At 38.3% G+C, this 24,617-nt stretch overlaps 1 protein-coding gene across 7 annotated transcripts; it reads right to left on the reverse strand.

Annotated features, from left to right (window-relative positions):
• Positions 1-869: 869 nt before the first annotated feature.
• Positions 870-22,054, reverse strand: LOC127426126 (nuclear transcription factor Y subunit alpha-like). Of its 7 annotated transcripts, XM_051672673.1 has the most exons (10): positions 21,563-21,756; positions 19,720-19,857; positions 19,073-19,147; positions 18,365-18,511; positions 13,507-13,638; positions 13,139-13,244; positions 12,877-13,025; positions 9,806-9,982; positions 7,014-7,124; positions 870-1,609 (listed from the first exon to the last, which is right to left on the reverse strand). In XM_051672673.1, the coding sequence occupies exons 2-10, from the start codon at positions 19,798-19,800 to the stop codon at positions 1,550-1,552; spliced, it is 1,038 nt and encodes a 345-aa protein (XP_051528633.1). In that variant the 5' UTR covers positions 19,801-19,857; positions 21,563-21,756; the 3' UTR covers positions 870-1,549. The 7 variants fall into 7 exon arrangements, with proteins under 7 accessions (XP_051528633.1, XP_051528631.1, XP_051528629.1 ...); XM_051672671.1 differs by lacking the exons at positions 870-1,609; positions 21,563-21,756 and adding an exon at positions 21,775-21,876 and having other exon boundaries at positions 5,296-7,124; XM_051672669.1 differs by lacking the exon at positions 870-1,609 and having other exon boundaries at positions 5,296-7,124; positions 21,563-21,761.
• Between the last annotated feature and the right edge of the window lie 2,563 nt (positions 22,055-24,617).

Consider the following 24,617-nt stretch of genomic DNA (forward strand, 5'->3'; position numbering starts at 1 on the left):
AAAATCGGACAAAAAGACCAAAGTACAAAAATTCAGACTGACAGAGTGACAGGACCATGATATGGTCCATCTTTAAAGTTTTAAAAGTTATCGTTGAAAATCAATTCATCTATGGAAAAAATGAATGGGGCTTTTTTCTTCCGGAACCAGACTGTTGTGCTCTATAGCATCCATTGTGTGGATTGAGGACATGCTGAATTGTCACATTGTGTATTATTTGAAGTATTCTCGAAACGAAGGCCCTTTCTTTTGAAAAAAGAACAAATAATTCTAAATTATCCAATTAAATGCCACACTCTTCATATATTAATGAGGACACAGAAATAATAGCAGGAACTGTTTCAGTTACCTAACATCCTCTGCTATAATGAATCGATCTGCTGTAATCATTTGAATCTGATTTTCCCATCCATTTTAGCGCCCCCTTTTATCGGGGAGATCAAATCTCATACATAGCTAAATATAAGAATCATTCAAATAAGTCAATAAAGATTTTTCTACAGTTGACCCTTAGCTATGCCCTGCTCTAAAAACGTTTCTAACCAATCCTTTCTTACTCCAAATAACACTTGAATGGTTGTTGTTCTCCATCTGGATTGCTCGTTTCGGTTAGTTTTTCATTGTGTCTGGAGACCAGAAACAGAAAACACGCAATTAGAATCATCATGGCGCCACCCAGAGGTTGCTCAGAAAAAAAGATTGTCAAAATTATGAAGTTGTATGACATTGTAATTGTTGCTTATAGTCTTGTTTAAAACTAGCTACTTTCATGCCATGTTGATTTTATGTTTTAATATTTCATTGCATGACTAAAAAAAAAATTTTTTTAACAAAGACTCCCTAAAAGTTAAAGGTAAAAAAACAAGCAGTTTGTACATAACGTCTACCTTTATTTGCATATAAGCAAGGCATCAATAGAAAATACAAAGCCTTACGAACTAAAGCTTTTCATTAAAGGGAGATGTTTGTGTATAGGTGGGTGTATAAATGGATCATGGTTCAACTAAAAGCGCAAGTGCATAGTAAATCATAACATTTCACAGTCTGACCCCGAACACCCACACACAAAAAAATGAAACAATGGCACACCCCTTAGTATAGTATAAAACACAGAACGGCAATCCACTTTTTAGCAACTGACACTTATTTAACTTTACTTTTTAATTAAATAAACAAATGGAGTGGATTGAAATGCCTATACAATTCATTCAGATATTTGACCCTAAAATGAAAAGTCTTTCCACATAAATACAATAAACACTTTGCCCCTTGCACACCTTCCAGCCCCATTCCATTTCATATTATTTAAAAACAAAACAACTTTACATAAAATTCCAATATTTCCAATGTTTAAATGGCAGCATTGGATAGCAAATAAAAACAGTTGTTCAACCTATATAAGAACTGAATTATATAAGAAGAAATGATAAACAGTGCACTCCAGGAGGGTCCTAAACCTTGTGGTGAAATGCAGAGGGTCTAATAATCTGTCTTTAAACAATTATATTGGACTGACTGGTATATGGGAAAGATGTGGGTGAATGGACCATTATGCCACCTGAATCATCTGACCAACTGTGTCATCTTCAACCTGGCTGTGCTCGGATTTCTATATGGGAAAGAGGAAGAGAAAAGGAGAAAATGAAGACGTTATCTCTACATCATTCTATTAGGAGATGGCTTGTGTTGAGTGAACTCTTACCTGATTGGACAAAGAGAAAATTTTGCTATTGATCAAAGTGTGTCTGATGAATGCAAAATATTACTGATGTGCAAAAGTCTGAGACCACATTTGGATTTAAAAATGTAATTTGCCAGTTAATATAGAAATAATCAAAGTTCTGATATTTTGAAAAAAATAAAATAAAAATAAAGAATGAATGAAAGGTTATGATGTAAAATGAATAAGCAATATATAAGATTCTGCACTATTTCTAGGTTACGAATTTAATAAAGAAGCAAATTTGTGACACTGATCATGTTAAAGGACTTTCTTCTGCAGAACAGAAATGAAGATTTTTAGAATGTCTCAGTTGTGTATGTCCATACAATGCAAGTGAATGGGGTACAAAACTTTGAAGCTCCAAAAAGCCCAAAAATGCAGCATAAAAGTAAGCCAGTGTATATACAGTTGTGGCCAAAAATATTGGCACTTTTGGTAAATAAGAGCAAAGAAGGCTGTTCTAACCTTTAATTAAACTAATTGAAAGGGGCGAGAATCTAATAATTAAATAAATATTTTTCTCCAAGAAACATTTGCCACAATTATTGGCACCCCTACAAATTCTTATTCATATCTGAATTTTTTTTAGTACACCTGGGTGACAAGGAACATGAAATTATTCAGCCATGACTTCCTGTTTCACAGAGGTATAAATATGAGGTAACACACAGGCCAAATTCCCTTAATCATCAATCACAATGGGTAAGACCAAAGAATATACAGTACTGTGCAAAAGTCTTAGGCACATATGATGTTTCACAAAAACATTTGTCTTATGATGATTATTTATATCTTCAGCTTTAGTGTGTCAATAGGAAAAATAAATGTTAGACTCCCAAACATTACTTTTGCAAATAGAAAAGATTAGAATAGAAGAACAGGGAGCCCTGCAACAGATGTCATGGCCCCCACAGAACATCGTGTCAGTCTGAGATTACATAAAGAGACAGAAGTAATTGAGACAGCCTAAATAGATAGAAGAACTGTGGTGAATTCTCCTAGAAGCTTGGAACATCCTATCTGCCAACAACCAAGAAAAAATGTCCAGGTGTACCTAGGATAATTGGGGCTGTTTTAAAGGCAAAGGTGATCACACCGAATATTGATTTAGCTTTTTTTTTGTTTACTGGACTTTGTATGACATTATGTGATAAATGAAAACTATTTATGTCATTATTTTTGAAGACATCCTCACTATGCAACATTTTTCACAAGTGCCTAAAACATTTGCAAAGTACTGTAGTTCTGATGTGCGGCAATAGGTTGTTGAGCTTCACAAAATGTGAAGTGGCTATAAGAAAATAACTAAAGCATTGAAAATGCCCATTTCCACCATCAGGGCAATAATTAACAAATTCCAATCAACTGGAGATGTTAAGAATCAGCCTGGAAGAGGACGTGTGTCCATATTGTCTCCATGCATGGTGAGGAGGATGATTCGAGTGGCCAAAAATTCTCCAAGGAACAAAGCTGAAATGAATCTTTGGGTCAAAAAGTCTCAAAAACCACAATCAGACATCACCTACATCACCACAAGTTGTTTGGGAGGGTTTCAAGGAAAAAGCCTCTGCTCTCATCCAACAACAAACTCAAGCATCTTCAGTTTGCCAGACACTACTGGAACTTAAAATGGGACCAGGTTCTATGGTCAGATAAAACACAAATAGAGCTTTTTGGCAGCAAACACCAGAGATGGGTTTGGCGCACACAGAGAGGTAGCCACATGGAAAAATACCCCATGCTCATGGTCAAATATAGTGCTGGATCTTTAATGTTGTGGGGCTGTTTTTATGCCAGAGGTCCTGGACATCTTGTACGGATACATGGCATCATGGACTATCAAATACAGATAATAAATCTAAACCTGACTGCTTCTGCCAGAAAGCTTAAAATGGGCCCTGGTTGGATCTTCCAGCAGGACAATGATCCAAAACAAACATCAAAATCAACACAGAAATGGTTCACTGACCACAAAATCGAGGTTCTGCCAGGGCCATCCCAGTCCCCTGACCTGAACCCCATAGAAAACCTGTGGTGTGAACTGAAGAGGAGAGTCCACCAGCGTGAACCTTGGAATTAGAAGGATCTGGAGAGATTCTGTATGAAAGAATGGTCTCTTGCTGAGAAGGTCTCGGATCTCTTGCCATGTGTTCTCCAACCTCATTAGGTATTATAGGAGAAGACTCAGAGCTGTTATTTTTGCAAAGAGAGGTTGCACAAAATATTGAATAAAAGGGTGCCACATAATTGTGCCACACACATATTTGACAAAAGTGTTGTGTACAGTGCATCCGGAAAGTATTCACAGCGCTTCACTTTTTCCACGTTTTGTTATGTTACAGCCTTATTCCAAAATGGATTAAATTCATTATTTTCCTCAAAATTCTACAAACAATACCCCATAATGACAACTCACAGCCTTTGCCATGACACTCAAAATTGAGCTCAGGTGCATCCTGTTTTCATTGATCATCCTTGAGATGTTTCTACAACTTGATTGGAGTCCACCTGTGGTAAATTCAGTTGTTTGGACATGATTTGGAAAGGCACACACCTGTCTATATAAGGTCCCACAGTTAACAGTGCATGTCAGAGCACAAACCAAGCCATGAAGTCCAAGGAATTGTCTGTAGAACTCTGAGACAGGATTGTGACGAGGCACAGATCTGGGGAAGGGTACAGAAAAATTTCTGCAGCATTGAAGGTCCCAATGAGCACAGTGGCCTCCATCATCTGTAAATGGAAGAAGTTTGGAACCACCAGGACTCTTCCTTGAGCTGGCCGCCCGGCCAAACTGAGCGATCGGGGGAGAAGGGCCTTAGTCAGGGAGGTGACCAAGAACCCGATGGTCACTCTGACAGAGCTCCAGTGTTTCTCTGTGGAGAGAGGAGAACCTTCCAGAAGAACAACCATCTCTGCAGCACTCCACCAATCAGGCCTGTATGGTTGAGTGGCCAGACGGAAGCCACTCCTCAGTAAAAGGCACATGACAGCCCGCCTGGAGTTTGCCAAAAGGCACCTGAAGGACTCTCAGACCATGAGAAACAAAATTCTCTGGTCTGATGCAACAAAGATTGAACTTTGGCCTGAATGGCAAGCATCATGTCTGGAGGAAACCAGGCACCGCTCATCACCTGGCCAATACCATCCCTACAGTGAAGCATGGTGGTGGCAGCATCATGCTGTGGGGATGTTTTTCAGTGGCAGGAACTGGGAGACTAGTCAGGATCAAGGGAAAGATGAATGCAGCAATGTACAGAGACATCCTTGATGAAAACCTGGTCCAGAGCGCTCTGGACCTCAGACTGGGGCGAAGGTTCATCTTCCAACAGGACAACGACCCTAAGCACACAGCCAAGATAACAAAGGAGTGGCTCCGGGACAACTCTGTGAATGTCCTTGAGTGGCCCAGTCAGAGCCCAGACTTTAACTCGACTGAACATCTCTGGAGAGATCTGAAAATGGCTGTGCACAGACGCTCCCCATCCAACCTGATGGAGCTTGAGAGGTCCTGCAAAGAAGAATGGGAGAAACTGCCCAAAAATAGGTGTGCCAAGCTTGTAGCATCATTCTCAAAAAGACTTGAGGCTGTAATTGGTGCCAAAGGTGCTTCAACAAAGTATTGATCAAAGGCTGTGAATACTTATGTACATGTGATTTTTTTTATTTATTTTTTTATTTCATTTTTTCGTTTTTTATTTTTAATAAATTTGCAAAGATTTCAAACAAACTTCTTTCACGTTGTCATTATGGGGTATTATTTGTAGAATTGAGGAAAATAATGAATTTAATCTATTTTGGAATAAGGCTGTAACATAACAAAAAGTGAAGTGCTGTGAATACTTTCCGGATGCACTGTATGTAATTGTTTGATATCCATTAGAGGATAGATTTTTTTTTGTGAATATTTTGAATGAAAGATCTAAAGGATAAACAATAAAGACATTTTTCAAAGCCTTCTTTGCTCATATTTACCAAGGGTGCCAATATTTTTGGCCGCAACTGTAGTGTAAAAAACTGATCATGTATAAATTGAGAACAATGGTTTATTTGCATAAAAAGGGCATACCTCACCAAGTAACAAAAATAAATGCAATGTAAAAGTAAACAAGAGCCCACATACAGCCCGCTATAGAAGAAACATAAAATGGTAGAAGCAATAACAAAGTAACAGCTCTGGACAATGACAGAAGAGCATTGAAGGGTTAAAGCCAAACCATACATCACAAATTAAAACAAATCCTACAAACCTATATTTATTTTGACTGGCAATTCACATGAGTAAGACTAAAGAGGACAAACAAACACAAAGCTTAATACATCTCAGCATCCAGTGAGTAACAAAAGCAGTTTGGCTAGAAATATACAGCATGGTAGGACAAACAGAAGAAATGCAGGCAGAACCAAAAAGCCAAAGTAGCAGTCACACATTTTAGAAAAGAAATCTTGAGCAAATTTTACCCTCACAATGTTAATCACCCATATTTACATCTGATTTTTTTGTTGTTTTTTTATGGGGGGGGCATTTCTTTAAATTTCTAGATATTTAGAAGTGGTCCAACATGAGTTTTATCTTTCAAGGGCTAGTTCACCCAAAAATAAAATTCTTTCATCATTTACTCACATTCATGTTGCTCCAAACTTGTATGACTTTCTTCCATAGAATACAAAAGGAGATGTTAAGCAGAATGACAGCCTCAGTTACCATTCACTATTGTTGTATGACAGTGAATGCCTAACTTTTCCTTTTGTGTTCAACAGAAGAAAGTAAGTCATCAGGGTTTGGAACATCATAAGGGTGAGTAAATGATGACATAAATGTCATTTTTAAATGGACTATCCTTTTAAGTTGCATACAAAGGTAATTATGGGCTCTGTGTAAGTAGTAAAATAACCAAAACGTCAAACTATACCTTAATAATTAAAAAGTTACAAGGCAGCATTGCAGTTACAAACATGGGGACCGACTTTTACAATGCATTTGTGTACATCACAGATGAGAACATATATACTAAGATATGTATGTATGTTCAGTGTAATTTGTTGGAAAGGTCAATAAACTCACATACAGACACAGTTCAACCATGAGTATGGAACAGACACATGAGGTAGCTTGGACACAGTGCCACAGTGTATTGATGGGTGTAAATTAAATTAGTTGTATACTGTGATTTCAGTCTCTCAGTTGAGTTACAGGCTGGAATTGGATGAAAAACCTGTCACTAGGTTACCCCAGAGGCGGGGCAGAGGTGGCTGGCCAATGAGAGCTGAGCTCGAGCCCCTCGCTCACCTTGAAGGCCTGCATAGCCATTTCCTCCTTTTCCTTTGGAGAGAAGAAGCGCCCACCATCCCCACGTTTCCTGGCCATGGCGTGACGATGACGGGACTCATGAAGGTATTTCTGGAAAGGGATGGTAAAATAATAATAATATTCTCATAAATAATTTCATAAATAAATTAACATAATTTGGACACATGGCCATGGTAGAGGGTTCCACATATACAGTATGTGCTATGTTGTGAAGAAGCTTGGGAAATATTGTTATCATAAATTTCATATAATATACACATTTTATATATGAGCTTTATTGATAAATTAGGACTGTCAATTGATTAAAAATGTCAACTAATTTTATTCCATAATATGCATATTTCAATATTTGCTGAGAAAGGCCCCCTGAAATAAAGATAATTCAGTATTAGAGCTGTCAAAGTTAACGCGTTAACACATGCGATTAAATAAAAAAGTTTAAAGTTCGTTTTTCTTAATCACGATTAAAGCATTTACCGTTAATAAATCATAAACCAGGGGTAGCTCAGCGAGTAAAGACCCCTATCACCCCTGGAGTCGCGAGTTCGAATCCAGGGTGTGCTGAGTGACTCCAGCCAGGTCTCCTAAGCAACCAAATTGGCCCGGTTGCTAGGGAGGGAAGAGTCACATGGGGTAACCTCCTCGTGGTCACTATAATGTGTGGTTCTCGTTCTCGGTGGGGCGTGTGGTGAGTTGTGTGTGGATGCCGCGGAGAATAGCGTGAAGCCTCCATACGCGCTATGACTCCGCGGTAACGTGCTCAACAAGCCATGTGATAAGATGCGGGATTGACGGTCTCAGACGCGGAGGCAACTGAGATTCGTCCTCTGCCACCCAGATTGAGGCGAGTCAATACGCCATCACGAGGCCTTAGAGCACATTGGGAATTGGGCATTCCAAATTGGGGAGAAAAGGGGAGGGAAATAAAAAATAAAAAATAAAGCATAAACCAGCATAAACGATGTGTCCACCTGGAGTCGTTACACTGACACACACACCATAAACAAACACAACAAAGCCGTGCCAGTGATCAAATGGTGGAGAAAGGACCTCTTAACTCTTTGTTGTATATAACTGGTGCTGACGCCCTGACGCAAACCATGAATGCGGCTGCACGATTGCTATAGCAACGCGGATAGCCACAGTCTGCCAGCTGATTAATATTGTGGAGGATAAGAGTTTAAGAGATTTAATGCGCATTACAATGAACTAGTTTAATGGGGACTAGTTCTTCAATTAGTCAACCTCCCACTTAGCGAAACGAAATGAAGTAGCGAAAAATGTAATGTTACTTGAATTGGTGATATTTTGGTGCATTTCTATCTTTATACTGTGGAAGGCTTTATTTGGAAAATGTTAATAAAGCATTATATTGTTATATATTGTTTTGTTTCCTTTCCTAAGAAGGAAATAAGTGCATTTTGACAGGAAAAGATATATATATAGTTATATTTCAACACTTTCAAAATTGCAATTAATCACGATGAAATATGAATAAATATTTTTAACCTATTAAAACCACATTATAGGGCCATTTCAATCTTTTAAGAAGTTTTATATATAAATATTTTATATATAGATTTTATTCATATGAAAATATATTTTATAGCAAAAACAATATTATATTTATATAAATATTAGTGCTGTCAGTTGATTAAATTTTTTAATCGCGATTAATCAAATTTTTTGTAGTTAATCGCCATTATTTGCAGATTTTGAAAGTGCTGAAATTTGACAATATATCTACTTCTTTTTCTGTCCAAATGCATTTATTTCCATCTTAGTAAAGAAAACAAAACAATATGTAACAATATAATGCTTTATTAACATTTTCTAAACAAAGCCTTCCACAGTATAAAGATAGAAATGCATTAAAATAGCACCAATTTAATTAACATTAAACGTTTCCCAAAGTCTAACTGTGAAGTTGACTAATTGAAAGAACTAGTCTCCCCATAGGTTGCATTTTCATTGCAATGGGCATTAAATCTCAAACTCTCATCCTCCACAATATTAACCTGCTGGTAGACTGTGGCTATCCGCTTTGCTACCGCAATCATGAAGCCGCATTCATGATTCGGGTCAGGATGTCAATGCCAGGGTCAAGCGCCCTCCTCCACATGAAAAGCGCTTGCAGAAAAAAATGTCTCATTCTGGGTTTTGGTGATAGTTTAGATTTGCCGTGCTTCTGTGGCAATTAAAATGTGCCTTACTTAGGCTGAAAAATACTTGATTTCAATCACAAGTCCCATCTGGGCTTGTTTTGAACATCAAATAGCATTAAGACATCCTTTCTCCATCATTTTATCACTGATACGGAAGTGCTGTTGTGTGTGTGTGTTGTGAAGTGGGCATCAGTGTTATAATTCCGGGTGGACACATTACAAAGGTTTCGCCCTTCCAAAAGTGTTTATGTAGGTTTATGCTGTATTAACGGTAAATGCGTTAATCGCCATTAACAAAAATTAACGCGTTAAACTTTTTAAATTAATCGCATGCATTAACACATTAATTCTGACAGCTCTAATAAATACAGTATATAATATTTATATATTTTGATATATCTAAACCAAATTATATGGTAATTTCTATTAAAGAAATACAATTTCAAGCCTATATAAATAGCTTAAAAAATATTTTTGTTATCTTCAATTTATCATGTTCTTCTAAAAACATTTCATTAATTCTTTACAATCAAATGCAATTCTTATATTGGTAATTTTAGTAAAAGCCAATAAAAGCCACTGTAATTGCCGTAAGATCACACATACTCTTCTCTCTTTGGGTATCTTGCCCTCTGCCTCTAGTTTGGCACGGGCTTGTCTCCTCTTGAGGATTCTGTGATATTGTTTAGCGTTGACGTACAAAGGCTCCTCCTCCAGCATTTCTGCACCAGGAAGAGGGATACGCTGCATGGCAGGAACTGACGCTCCACTACCTGGGACCATCTGATTCAATTAAAAACACAAACAAAAAAGGTTTTATATATACAGTTGAAGTCAGAAGTTTACATACACCTTAGCAAAAGACATTTAAACTCAGTTTTTCACAATTCCTGACACTTAATTGTAGAAAACATTCCCTGTCTTAGGTCAGTTAGGATCACTACTTTATTTTAAGAATGTGAAATGTCAGAATAATTGTAGAGATAATGATTTATTTCAGCTTTTATTTCTTTCATCACATTCCCAGTGGGTCAGAAGTTTACATACACTTTGTTAGTATTTGGTAGCATTTCCTTTAAAGTGTATAACTTGGGTCAAACGTTTTGGGTAGCCTTCCACAAGCTTCTCACAATAAGTTGCTGGAATTTTGGCACATTCCTTCAGACAGAACTGGAGTCAGATTTGAAGGCCCCCTTGCTCGCACATGCTTTTTCAGTTCTGCCCACAAATATTCTATCAGATTGAGGTCAGGGCTTTGTGATGGCCACTCCAATACCTTGACTTTGTTGTCCTTAAGCCTTCTTGCCACAACTTTGGAGGTATGCTTGGGGTCATTGTCCATTTGAAAGACCCATTTGTGACTGAGCTTTAACTTCCTGGCTGATGTCCTGAGATGTTGCTTCAATATATCCACATAATTGTCCTTCTTCATGATGCCATCTATTTTGTGAAGTGCACCAGTCCCTCCTGCAGCAAAGCACTCCCACAACATGATGCTGCCACCCCCATGCTTCACGGTTGGGATGGTATTCTTCAACTTGCAAGCCTCACCCTTTTTCCTCCAAATGTAACGATGGTCATTATGGCCAAAATGCTGGAAATTTCTCCAAAAAGTAAGATCTTTGTCCCCATGTACACTTGCAAACTGTAGTCTGGCTTTTTTATGGCAGTTTTGGAGCAGTGGTTTCTTCCTTGCTGAGAAGCCTTTCAGGTTATGTCGATATAGGCCTCCTTTTACTGTGGATATTGATACTTGTCTACCTGTTTCCTCCAGCATCTTCACAAGGTCCTTTGCTGTTGTTCTGGGATTTATTTGCACTTTTCACACCAAACTACATTCATCTCTAGGAGACAGAATGCGTCTCCTTCCTGAGCAGTATGATGGCTGTACGGTCCCATGGTGTTTATACTTGTGTACTATTGTTTGTACAGATGAACGTTATACCTTCAGGCATTTGAAAATTGCTCCCAAGGATTATCCAGACTTGTGGAGGTCCACAATTTCTTTTCTGAGGTCTTGGCTGATTTCTTTTGATTTTCCCATGATGTCAAGCAAAGAGGCACTGAGTTTAAAGGTAGGCCTTCAAATGCATCCACAGGTACACTTTCAGTTCAGTACACCTCCTATCAGAAGCTAACTGGCTAATTGTCTAAAGGCTTGACATCATTTTCTGGAATTTTCCAAGCTGCTTAAGGCACAGTTAACTTAGTGTATGTAAACTTCTGACCCACTGGAATTGTGATATAGTCAATTAAAAGTGAAACATTCTGTTAAAAAACAATTGTTGGAAAAATTTGATGTCCTAACCGACTTGCCAAAACTATAGTTTGCTAATATGAAATCTGTGGAGTGGTTCAAAAATGAATTTTAATGACCTCAACCTACACTGGCAGCCAAAAGTTTGGAATCATGTACAGATTTTGCTCTTATGGAAAGAAATTTATATTTTTATTCACCAAAGCGACATTGAACTGACCACAATATATAGTCAGGACATTAATAATGTGAAAAATTACTATTACAATTTGAAAAAAAATTTCAGAACTTCTTAAACTACTTCAAAGAGTTCTCATCAAAAAATCCTCCACATGCAGCAATGACAGCTTTGTAGATCCTTGGCATTCTAGCTGTCAGTTTGTCCAGATATTCAGGTGACATTTCACCCCACGCTTCCTGCAGCACTCGCCATAGGTGTGGCTGGCTTGTCGGGCACTTTTTACGCACATTACAGTCTAGCTGATCCCACAAAAGCTCAATGGGGTTAAGATCCATAACACTCTTTTCTAATTATCTGTTGACCAATGCCTGTGTTTCTTTGCCCACTCTAACCTTTTCTTTTTGTTTTTCTGTTTCAAAAGTGGCTTTTTCTTTGCAATTCTTCCCATAAGGCCTGCACCCCTGAGTCTTCTCTTTACTGTTTTACATGAAACTGGTGTTGAGCGGGTAGAATTCAATGAAGCTGTCAGCTGAGGACATGTGAGGCATCTATTTCTCAAACTAGAGACTCTGATGTACTTATCCTCTTGTTTAGTTGTACATCTGGCCTTCCACATCTCTTTCTGTCCTTGTTAGAGTCAGTTGTCCTTTGTCTTTGTAGACTGTAGTGTACACCTTTGTATGAAATCTTCCGTTTTTTGTCAATTTCAAGTATTGTATAGCCTTCATTCCTCAAAACAATAATTGAAGCTGTTTCTTTTTTTGCCATTTTTGACCTAATATTGACCTTAAGACATGCCAGTCTGTTGCATACTGTGGCAACTCAAAAACAAACACAAAGACAATGTTAAGCTTCATTTAATGAACCAAATATCTTTCAACTGTGTTAGATATAATGGCAACTGATTTTCTAGTACCAAATTAGTAATTTAGCATGATTACTCATGGATAAGGTGTTGGAGTGATGGCTGCTGGAAATGGGCCCTGTCTAGATTTGATCAAAAATGAATTTTTTCAAATAGTGATGGTGCTGTTTTTTACATCAGTAATGTCCTGACTATACTTTGTGATCAACTGAATGCCACTTTGGTGAATTAAAGCACCAATTTTCTTCCGAAACAGCAAAATCTGTACATTATTCCAAACTTATATATATTTACACATACATACATATACACACACACAATAGCAATTAATTCACTTTGGTTACACTGTAGTGAGTGTGACCACGAGGTCTTACCATGACCATTCCTCCAGCGTTGACCATGTTTCCTGCCATGGGGAGAGTGACCGTCACTGTGCCCTGACCAGTGTTAGTTGTGTTTGTGTTGGATCCAGCCGAGACTAACTGGGCTCCTGCTAAAGAGGAAGCTGGAATCGTGATCATTCCTGCACAGAGAAACACACAATTCTTCATTACATATCATACGAAGGGAAGCATCTAACATATTAGCAATGTAATCGCTTGTCTATTGTGTTTTGTAGTGGAGTCCCTATGTTACCCTGCTGCAGGATGGTTCCATCAGCATTGACTGGCTGGTAAACGATAGTCTGTCCTTCTGCTGTTTGAGCCACTTGCTGTCCCTGTAAAGTGATCTGCTGCTGACCCTGAGAAAACAGGCAGGAAGTGTGTTTATTCATCATTACCCTTATAGTAATGTGCACCTCAAAGTTTTGTCTGCTAGCTGGTGATTAATTCAATTCTAAGAAATGCAATTATGCTCTAGGTTTAGTTTGAGTCCTTTATACTGATCTGTTTATTGATCCGCTACCATGGAATTAGGATGCAGGAGCTATTTGATATAGGAGCAGAAAACTTTCTGATTTGTGTTTGCACTTTAAGCTGCTGGAAACTCTTGAGTGGGTATACCTGGTTCTGTCCTGCCGTGACCGCAGTCTGTGGCTGTTGGATGATGATCTGTTGGGTCTGTCCTTGCTGACCCTGTAGCTGTAAAGTCTGTCCACCTGGTAGCTGGATCTGTCCTGGCTGTAACAACTGAATCTGTGATACAAAAAGTTGTCACATTAGAATTGCATGCACAAAATGAAACTAAACTTGAAAGCATTTGACATATTATTGACCCTTTAAGCTCTGAAGGTGTTTTTAAAGATTTCTTGTTTCAGTGGGATGCCCAAAATTAAAGGCTTATAACTCTACAAAACAAAACAAAAAAACAAAAAACAAAGAGGGTCAGTTGTCTGGTATTATTTTAAAGAAAATGTCTCAATTATTTTAATGATATAGATTATGATAAATTATTAAACTCACAGTCTAAGAGACTGCTGAAAAATCACAAAAAACTTTTTTTTCTGATTTGACATTATATATCTCAGAGTGTAAATAAGGTATTTGTTCCCAATCATGTCACCTGTAACTGAGTAAAATTTTGTGTTGATATGACAATCAAAAGTTATAGCATTACAAAATTAATTTATCCTAGTGTCCAAAAACATCTCCAAGTGTCCAAAAGCCTCTCCAAACAAATAAAACATAATAATTGTACATATGACCTAATTACACATGCAAATACAACAATAGCCTAGTTTCCATACAGTTTTCGTGCTATTTTGTTATCGACAAAGTGAAAATGCGTAAAAACTTTTTTGCGAAATTTGCCGTCTTCTGCCTGTTTCCATTCAAATGGCCTTTTATCGATAAAAATGGTGTGCGTGATGACGTCATGCCTAAAAAAACACTTTGTCTCATAAGTTTTGGTTTATTGTAAAATAAATCTGCCCTTAAGCCGTTTCCATACAGAAATGTGTGTTTATCGCTAATTCGCCTCCCAGATGTCCCTAATTTTTTTCCTCCGAAGTTTTGGTAAAATGGGGAGAGTATTGAGACAATTCACTGAAATTAGCCAGCTTACTGTCATTTTAATTTCACAAATAAAAGCAATCAGAAGAGGAGGAATTGCAATCAAAAGGGAACAGATGTCCTTCTGATAGGACTGTAATATTAGTCCTGATGTTGCGCCTATTGTAGGTTCCGACCCGAAAGCGGACCGTCATGGCCCTTTTCAAGCTGGCAACCTGCACTAAGTAGCAGGGGAAACTTTCGGTCTTAGTATAAGGACCATCCATCGATGAGAATATGCTGTGTGCACAGCTATTAAAGAAACATTGATGCAGTGTAGTATCAGGATTTACATATGATACATTCCTGATATTCAATGTGCTATTTTGAACAATCATCTAATCTAAAGCATCTCAACTGCATTATGTCCCGCTTATTTTTTAATGACTTTTAATGACCAACTGAACTTGACTGTCATCTAAAATTAATTTTAGTGTCATAATGCAATTTACATTTTCTGAAGAAGCTCAGTAAATGCGATCCGAGATAAAGAGGGTTAGATTTAAAATATTTAAACTTTTTAAAAGGTTCAAAAGCTTGTTTTCTGAAAGTGAACTCATTGGACAAATAGTTCTGATAGTTTATAGTCTTGAAAAAAGTGTAGAACATTCTGAGAGTCATTCAGCTGACTTTTTTTGTCTACAGAACAGGGTAAGGCTAATTTAAGTTTGTGTAAAGAAAAGGCCTATTTAGACAAAAAATATAATTATTTTCATTTGGTTATTTATTTTTTTTAATTTAATGCTTTATTCATTTGGTAATTTATTTAATTGAATACAGGGAATTTTGCCAGCATTTTTTCAAAAGTAAACTAAACAATAATTTAATAGAATTGGGCTGTAAGTGTTACAAAAAAGCACACTGATGTTTTTCTCCTAGTATTGTGTATTTATTTTTAATTTTAAACATCTTTGTGCACAGAAATGATATGTTTTTTTGTATTGTGGGCTAATTCCATGACTGCCGTCTATTATTTTTAATGGTATGGAAAAGCAACTTTAATAAATAAACGGATGTCTACCGCGACTAAATTAATCGTAAAGAGTGGCCATTCATTTGTTCTCCGTGCATTTGTCGATGTGCATGATATGAGATATTTGTGTTGGCACTCCTGAAAGTGTCATGTTTGCAGCATCTGATCTATATGCCGTTAAGATCTATCCATAATCAAGTACAATAAATTGGCTTTCAAGGATGTATACTGTCATCATGATTAACACAGGCTAACGATTGGGGTAAACTCTGTCATGTGACACTACATTTTTGCATTAATGCCAATTTTCTCGACAAAAAGTTTTTCCAAACCAGTTTTTCACGACATTTGAAGTATCGACATAGTTTTGCGCTAGAGTTAAACGGAAAAATATTATGTCGACAAGTGAAATTTTAGCGATAATTTGCGTTTTCATCATCTTTATTTTGATGCACTAAAACTTTTTTCGCAAAAAATCCTTGGATGGAAACGTAGTTAATGACTAAAGGCATGCACTCTCTCTCCAAAGCATGCAGGTATGAGTAACGAGATCTCATTCAGTTCCATTCTTTGTCATTTGAGCCATCGAGTCAGTGTCATGTACTTGGCGCCACCTCCTGTTGGTCTAATGTAATTAGAGTGAACGACATTCCCTGCCCATATTTGGATGACTTCCACCTCTGGTTGCATCTGAATCCTAATACAATTGGTTTAGTGTTCCATGATGCAGGACAACATACAGTGCATCCGGAAAGTATTCACAGTGCTTCACTTTTTCCACATTTTGTTATGTTACAGCCTTATTCCAAAATGGATTAAATTCATTATTTTCCTCAAAATTCTACAAACAATACCCCATAATGACAACATGAAAGATGTTTGTTTTAAATCTTTGCAAATTTATTAAAAATAAAAAACGAAAAAAATCACATGTACATAAGTATTCACAGCCTTTGCCATGACACTCAAAATTGAGCTCAGGTGCATCCTGTTTCCACTGATCATCCTTGAGATGTTTCTACAACTTGATTGGAGTCCACCTGTGGTAAATTCAGTTGATTGGACATTATTTGGAAAGGCACACACCTGTCTATATAAGGTCCCACAGTTAACAGTGCATGTCAGAGCACAAACCAAGCCATGAAGTCCAAGGAATTTCTGAAGACCTCCGAGACAGGATTTTATCGAGGCACAGATCTGGGGAAGGGTACAAAAAAATTTCTGCAGCATTGAAGGTCCCAATAAGCACAGTGGCCTCCATCATCCGTAAATGGAAGACGTTTGGAACCACCAGGACTCTTCCTAAAGCTGGCCGCCTGGCCAAACTGAGTGATCGGGGGAGAAGGGTCTTAATCAGGGAGGTGACCAAGAACCCGATGGTCACTCTGACAGAGCTCCAGCATTTCTCTGTGGAGAGAGGAGAACCAGAAGAACAACCATCTCTGCAGCACTCCACCAATCAGGCCTGTATGGTAGAGTGGCCAGACGGAAGCCACTCCTCAGTAAAAGGCACATGACAGCCCACCTGGAGTTTGCCAAAAGGCACCTGAAGGACTCTCAGACCATAAGAAACAAAAATTGAACTCTTTGGCCTGAATGGCAAGCGTCATGTCTGGAGGAAACCAGGCACCGCTCATCACCTGGCCAATACCATCCCTACAGTGAAGCATGGTGGTGGCAGCATCATGCTGTGGGGATGTTTTTCAGTGGCAGGAACTGGGAGACTAGTCAGGATCGAGGGAAAGATGAATGCAGCAATGTACAGAGACACCCTTGATGAAAACCTGCTCCAGAGCACTCTGGACCTCAGACTGGGGCGAGGGTTCATCTTCCAACAGGACAACGACCCTAAGCACACAGCCAAGATAACAAAGGAGTGGCTCCGGGACAACTCTGTGAATGTCCTTGAGTGGCCCAGCCAGAGCCCAGACTTGAACTCGATTGATCATCTCTGGAGAGATCTGAAAATGGCTGTGCACCGATGCTCCCCATCCAACCTGATGGAGCTTGAGAGGTCCTGCAAAGAAGAATGGGAGAAACTGCCCAAAAATAGGTGTGCCAAGCTTGTAGCATCATACTCAAAAAGACTTGAGGTTGTAATTGGTGCCAAAGGTGCTTCAACAAAGTATTGAGCAAAGGCTGTGAATACTTATGTACATGTGATTTTTTTCTTTTTTCTTTTTAATACATTTGCAAAGATTTCAAACAAACTTCTTTCACGTTGTCATTATGGGGTATTGTTTGTAGAATTTGAGGAAAATAATGAATTTAATCCATTTTGGAATAAGGCTGTAACATAACAAAATGTGGAAAAAGTGAAGCACTGTGAATACTTTCCGGATGCACTGTACTACATTATTTCCGATGAAGTCATCTGATCCAGGAAAGTTAACGTGTTTTTAGCCAGATCCTCTCCTCTAAGTAATGGTATGTGATATTTTATGTTCTGTTTATATCGTGAAGTTATAAGCGAAAATTCGCACATAAGCAATACCTGTTTACATGTAACATGTATGTCAAAGACATATGCTTAGCTATTTTACTTGCTATATATAGCATAAAACAAATAGGCTGTTGTATTCTACTCTTTGAGAGCTTTCCAATGAAATATGACACATAGCTATTTGATCAGTTTGACATTTTTACCGATTACAATAATTTTTACAATACAAAATTATTAATAAATTATCAAAACAGAACACTTTGTCTGCAAATTTCAAAGCACTTGTCCAGTTTTGGTCATAATGCCTACATGCATTGTAAAGTACAGCTTCTATGCTTTAAAGCTATACATATTTTGTGTTGTTCAACATTTTGATAATTATTTTCTGCGCCGGCAGGCCAATCCGAGCTTAAAGGGTTAAATAATGAAGGTATTATGAAACCAGTTCCACTCACCTGCTGCAGCCCTTGTGTCCCAGTTACCGGTACCTGCATGATGGTTTGACCCTGCCCTCCTGTCATGGCCTGTACCATTATGGGCTGCCCAGAGGAGGTGATGAGCTGACCCCCACTGACTTGTACCATAAGCTGCTGACCTTGGACCTTAGAAGTACATACAGGAAAAATACATCAGTTTTACATCAACTTTAAATATAATTTCCTTCTGAGCCAAACAAAGAATTGCATCTAAGACTTAACTATTATGCATAAAGTTGGAGCATATCAAGTTTTCTCTGTACGATTCTCAAAGTGTACTGACAAAGGAGACATTATGTTATAGGTCAAGAAATGGAGATGCATGCAAGAACAAATGGTGCATGTGAATGTCCATAATGTTGATTTTATATTGCATTTATCAGAACAAATGCATGTGGGTTTTAGACACTGATAGCTCTTGTTGTAAATAATAGCGAGTGAAAACCAAAACAAAATTAGATGGATGTACAAATGGCACATTTTCAGTAGAGTTCAAATGGGTCACAATGAGCCAGATACAAGCTAGTAAGCAGTTGCCTTTACCTGCTGATCTCAGATATCTTAACGTTGCACTTGTCATTTTTACAATGCAATAATTTAGAACTGATCTCAGATCAGAGGCAACAGGAGTTTAGAAGGCATGCATGGAGATTTTGAGACAGCAGAGGGGCTCAGAGAGCCAACCACTACCTGTAGGACCTGCTGGGCTGCAGTCTGGCCTACCTGAGGCTCAGTCTGCAACTGGACCGCAGTCACTGTGCCCTGGGCCAAAGATAAGGGACTGTTACCATACTACAAACTGTCTGTAGTCACTCGCACTCAAAAACACACAAGCGCTTCCTTGGGTCTCTAAATGGGGACATACGGTACCATAGACCTGTCATTGAGTTATTTTTATATTAAGTTAATAATAAACTACTGTAGACTAATTCAAACCAATATATTACCCATTTTTAGAAAATTAATAATAAAAAATACTATTTACTTTATTTATTAAAACAATTTCTAAACAAGGATGTCCCTAAATGTCCCCAAAGGAAGGTTTTGTCAGATTTAGCTCACTTTTGTGGACAATCATGTCTCTAAACTATGGCTAAGTATGCACACACACACCAAACCAGGACTAAAACTTCACTGATTGTTGTGCTAGTGTTTAAATACCACACTGAGTCAAGGCTTATGATTAGATTCATTAATAATACGTCATTGCATACTTGCAACCTTCGCAACATGCTTAAAGAGCTGCATCACTGATGTATAATGTTTAAAAACAGTATTGCATGAGATGCATCGGATACTATAAATGTAAAAGTATGGCTCCAGTCACAAATTACCTGTTGTTGAATCTGTCCGCTGCTGGTCTGCACTACTATCTGCTCTCCACTAGTTGTCGTGGTGGTAGTGTACTGCTCCATTTTTGCAGTTTGACTGCTGCGGTTTTATGAGTGTAGTTATGAGCACAGAACACAAATCTGTAAAATAACAACATGGTTTTGCATCTGAAAACTAATGCAAAAGTACTTTATAATGCAAGACACTGAACTGATTCTTTACAATAAAATAAATTGTGGTATATGACTTGCACAGTCTATCTAACAAAAACATTTAGAACAGCACTTTATCACTTTAAATGAATGTCTTTGTGAATGATGCCAGTGATCTGATCTTAAATTTAAATAAGCAACTAAATGTAAACATGCAAATTAGGAGGTTAATTTAAAGGAATAGTTCACCCAAAAATGAAAATTCTATTATTTATTCACACTCATACCATCCCAGATGTCTTTCTTACTTTGGCTGAACACAAACGAAGATTTTTAGAAGAATATCTCAGCTCTATAGGTCCATACAATGCAAGTCAAAAGGGTTCAAAACTTTAAAGCTCAAAAAAGCACATAAAGGCAGCATAAAAACAATCCATACGACTCCAGTGGTTAAACCAGTGTCTTCAGAAGCGATATAAGTGTGGGTTATAAACAGATTAATCTTTTACCTTTTTCAATAAATCTCCACTTTCAAACAGCCATCCTAAGCACTTTTCTCTCCTAATAGTTCTTCTTTTTTTACCGATTCACATTATTTGTGCATATCGCCACCTACTGGGCAGGGAGGAGAATTTGTAGAAAAAAAAGGACTTAAATATTGATCTGTTTCTCACCCAGACCTATCATATCACTTCTGAAGATGTGGATTTAACCACTGGAGTCTTATGGATTGCTTTTATGCTGCCCTTATGTGCTTTTTTAGCTTTAAAGTTTTGAAACCTGTTGACTTGCATTGTATGGACCTACAGAGCTGACATATTCTTCAAAAAATCTTCATTTGTGTTCAATAGAAAAAAGAAAAGGGTGAGTAAATGATTTTTGGGTGAACTATCCATTTAAAACTGAAACCGAGCAATACTTCAAAAGACAATTAGCCCTTTAAATAAGCAAACAGTGAATTCTGCAACTTTGTACCCTCTATAAACAGTTTATTAAATGAATTCTATAAATATACCGTGTGTGTTGTGTAAAATTATTTGTATATTTCTATATATTTAAAATGCAAAAGTGATGCTTATATAACAGCAGGTTAATACAAAACTGTACCAAAAATGACCATGTTGATACCGTGTTTTTCCAGACATATACCATTATATTGTTTTTAAGTATCATGGAGCACCATGTAAAAACCATGGTACTTATGGTAATCTTACAGTACCGTGATATTAACCATCTGATACACATTATTTTGTAAGGGTAAACATAGTCAGAATCATATGTATTTTTTGTGCTATTGTAATACAATATATAAAACCAAAGCAAGCTAAATTAGTTTCAATACTAAGACATGCACTCTTTTTGTCTGAGCTTCAGTGGTAGTTTCAACAAATGCATCTGTATGTTATTGTTACATCAGTTTCACGCGTCGCGTCTTTGTATCCAACAGACGCTTTTGCTGGGTTGAAGCACATATCTTTCTCAAACTAAAATAACATTTCCTTTCATCAGCATGTTTTAAACGGAATTACTCCGTTTTTGAAATGATTTTATAATGTAAATGGAGATGATGATGCCATGCTTTCGCTTTGTCTAGCATTGCTTGCCTCGATCTCTGTTTTTAATTCAGTCATAATTTCTTCATAAACAATAGATTGATTAAAATTGGCAAAGGGTAACAAAACATTTTATTAACCATTTTTTATCCAATTCATACTACATTTCGACGATCTAGACGCCGATAATCCACGTGAAAGTTATAATATCGTAACAAAAGAGCGGCGTAAACTGGGCCTTTATGAGACGCCAGCTAGCTTAATGTAAAAAAAAAAAAAACAACGAAAATATATGATTAACTAAAGTATTTTCTCGTTTGAAAGACATAATTACATAAATAAGCGTGCGTACCGTCCACACAGTGGACACTGACATACACAATCCGCACTATTCCTGTTTATAATGATTTTAGTAATTTGGTTGGTCGGTCACACACCAATCCCTAGCTAACCGACCGAGTCCCGTCCCCTCCCAGCAGCCGCGCTCACTCACCGTCCTCGCCGCCGCCCGATGCACCTCTGATTGGCTCCGAAAGCGGCGCCTAGAGCCCAATCACACAACGCGTCTCGCTCAGGAGGCAAAATGGCGCACTGGAAAAACATCCCGCGATAACCAGTGGGCTGGATGCCCCTCCCACAAAGACAGTAGTAGGACAAGTGCTGCATTACAAAGTTTCAGTTGCATCAGAATAATAGTACCCAAGACAGACTAGGGTGCAACAAAAATAAAAATATAGTTTTTTATTTTATTTATTATTATTATTATTATTTATGAGTGCATGGTCAAGTGCTCATGGAAAAGATGTGTTTTTTAGCCGTTTTTTGAATACAGAGTCAGAGAGTGAGTCTGCTTCACAGATGGAGTTGGGAAGGTCATTCCACCAACAAGGCACAGTGAAGCTGAAAGTCCGGGAAAGTGATTTGGTGCCTATTTGTGTTGGTTCAACAAGGCACAGCTCATTAGCCAACCGCAGGCTTCTGGTGGGAACGTAGCTCTGCACAGAAGATTTTAGGTATGCTGGAGTAGACCCAGTGACTGTTCTGTATGCCAGCATCATAGCCTTGAATTTGATACATGCAGCAACCGGCAGCCAGTGAAGAGAGACAAGGAGTGGTGTGACATGTGCTCTCTTTGGTTCGTTGAAGACCAGATGTGCTGCTGCATTCTGGATCATTTGCAGAGGCCTAATTGTGTATGCAGGGAGACCTGTAATGAGAGCGTTACAGTAATCTAGTCTAGTTATGCCAAGTCACTGAACCAGGAGTTGTGTGGCATGTTCAGAAAGGAAAGGTCTTATTTTCCTGATGTTGTAGAATGTAAATCTACAAGATCATGCTCTCTTTGAAATGTGGTCTGTGAAATTGAGTTGGTTGTCGATGGTTACCCCTAGATTTCTGACCATTTTGGAAGGCATTATTGTAGATTAACCCAGTTGAATGTTGTGCTCAACAGCAGGGTTGGCTTGAAAGATGAGGAGCTCTGTCTTTGCTTGGTTAAGTTGCAGTTGGTGTTCCTTCATCCAGGCTGAGATATCTGCCAAACAGGCCGAGATTCAAGCAGTCACCGTGAGATCTTTGGGGTGGAAAGACAAGTAGAGCTGTGTGTCATCGGCGTAGCGGTGGTAAGAGAACCCATGTGCTTGAATGATGGGTCCCAGTGATGTTGTGTATATAGAGAAGTGGTCCAAGCACTGAGCCCTGAGGTACCCCAGTAAGTAGCTGATGTGACTTGGACATCTCACCTCTCCAGGCTACCTTAAAAGACATACCTAAGAGATAGTATTTAAACCAGCTAAGCACAGTTCCTGTGATGCCCAGAGCAGAGAGTGTGGACAGGAGGATCTGATGGTTGACTGTGTCAAAAGCTGAAGATAGGTCCAGTAGAATAAGGACGGATGATCTGGATCCAGCTCTCACCTGTTTCAGCGATTCAGTGACAGACAGCAGGGCAGTCTCGGTGGAATGTCCACTTTTGAAACCTGACTGACTGTCATCCAGCAGCTTATTCTGTGAGCAATAGGCAGAGATCTGATTGAAAACAACCCTTTTGACTGTTTTCGCCATGAATGGGATGAGAGAGACTGGTCTGTAGTCTTCTACTTGTGTAGGGTTAAGCAAAGGTTTTTTTAAGCAGTGGAGTTACTCAAGCCTGCTTAAATGTGGTGGGAAAAGTGCCTGTAAGTAAAGATATGTTAATTATGTGTGTGAGTGCAGGTAGGATGGACGGAGAGATGGCTTGGAGAAGGTGGGAAGGAATAGGGTCAAGTGGGCAGGTGGTGGGGTGGTTGGAGAGAAGGAGTTTAGAGACCACAGTTTTGGTGAGGGGAGAGAAGATAGAGATAGAAGAGCTGCATATAGGAGGTGGGTGTTTGAGCAGGCATGGTGGTGCTGAGAATGTACTGCTGATGGCTGTAACCTTATTGGTAAAAAAAGTGGCGAAAACATCTGCTGTCAATGAGGTGTCAGGTGTTGGGGGGGAGGACAAAGGAGTGTGTTGAATGTCCTAAATAAACTGCGAGTGTCTGTGGTGTTGTTAATCTTGTCCTGATATTAGGAAGTTTTTGCAGATTTAACTTTATCAGAAAAGGAAGCAAGTAGAGACTGACACATACTAAGATCTGCTGGATCTTTAGATTTCTGCCATCTCTCAGCTGCTCTGAGGTCAGTCTGATGTTCACGAAGAACTTCAGAGAGCCAGGGGTTGGGTGGTGTAATGCATACTGGCCTAGAGGAGAGAGGACAGATGCTCTCTATCAATCTGTGTTTCCCTGGGAATCAAACCAAACAGGTAATAAGGTGTCATGGTAAAAATGAATTCTAAATGAAAATAAAAAAAATAACCAAATATATATATACATATACCTATATATACAGTACTGTGCCAAAGTTTTAGGCAGTTGTGAAAAATGTTGCATAGTAAGGATATCTTCAAAAATAATGCCAAAAATAGTTTTCATTTATCAATTAACATAATACAAAATACTTTTTTAACATAAAAAAGCTAAATCAATATTTGGTGTGGCCACCTTTGCCTTTAAAACAGCCCAAATTCTCCTAGATACACCTGAACAAGTTTTCTTGGTTGTTGGCAGATAGGATGTTTTCAAAGAGTTCTCACCAAAACATCCTCCACGTCCAGCAATGACAGCTTTACAGATCCTTGGCATTCTAGCTGTCAGTTTGTCCAGATACTCA

The sequence above is a fragment of the Myxocyprinus asiaticus genome, chromosome 35 (assembly GCF_019703515.2).
Source record: "Myxocyprinus asiaticus isolate MX2 ecotype Aquarium Trade chromosome 35, UBuf_Myxa_2, whole genome shotgun sequence".
Lineage (NCBI taxonomy): Eukaryota > Metazoa > Chordata > Actinopteri > Cypriniformes > Catostomidae > Myxocyprinus > Myxocyprinus asiaticus.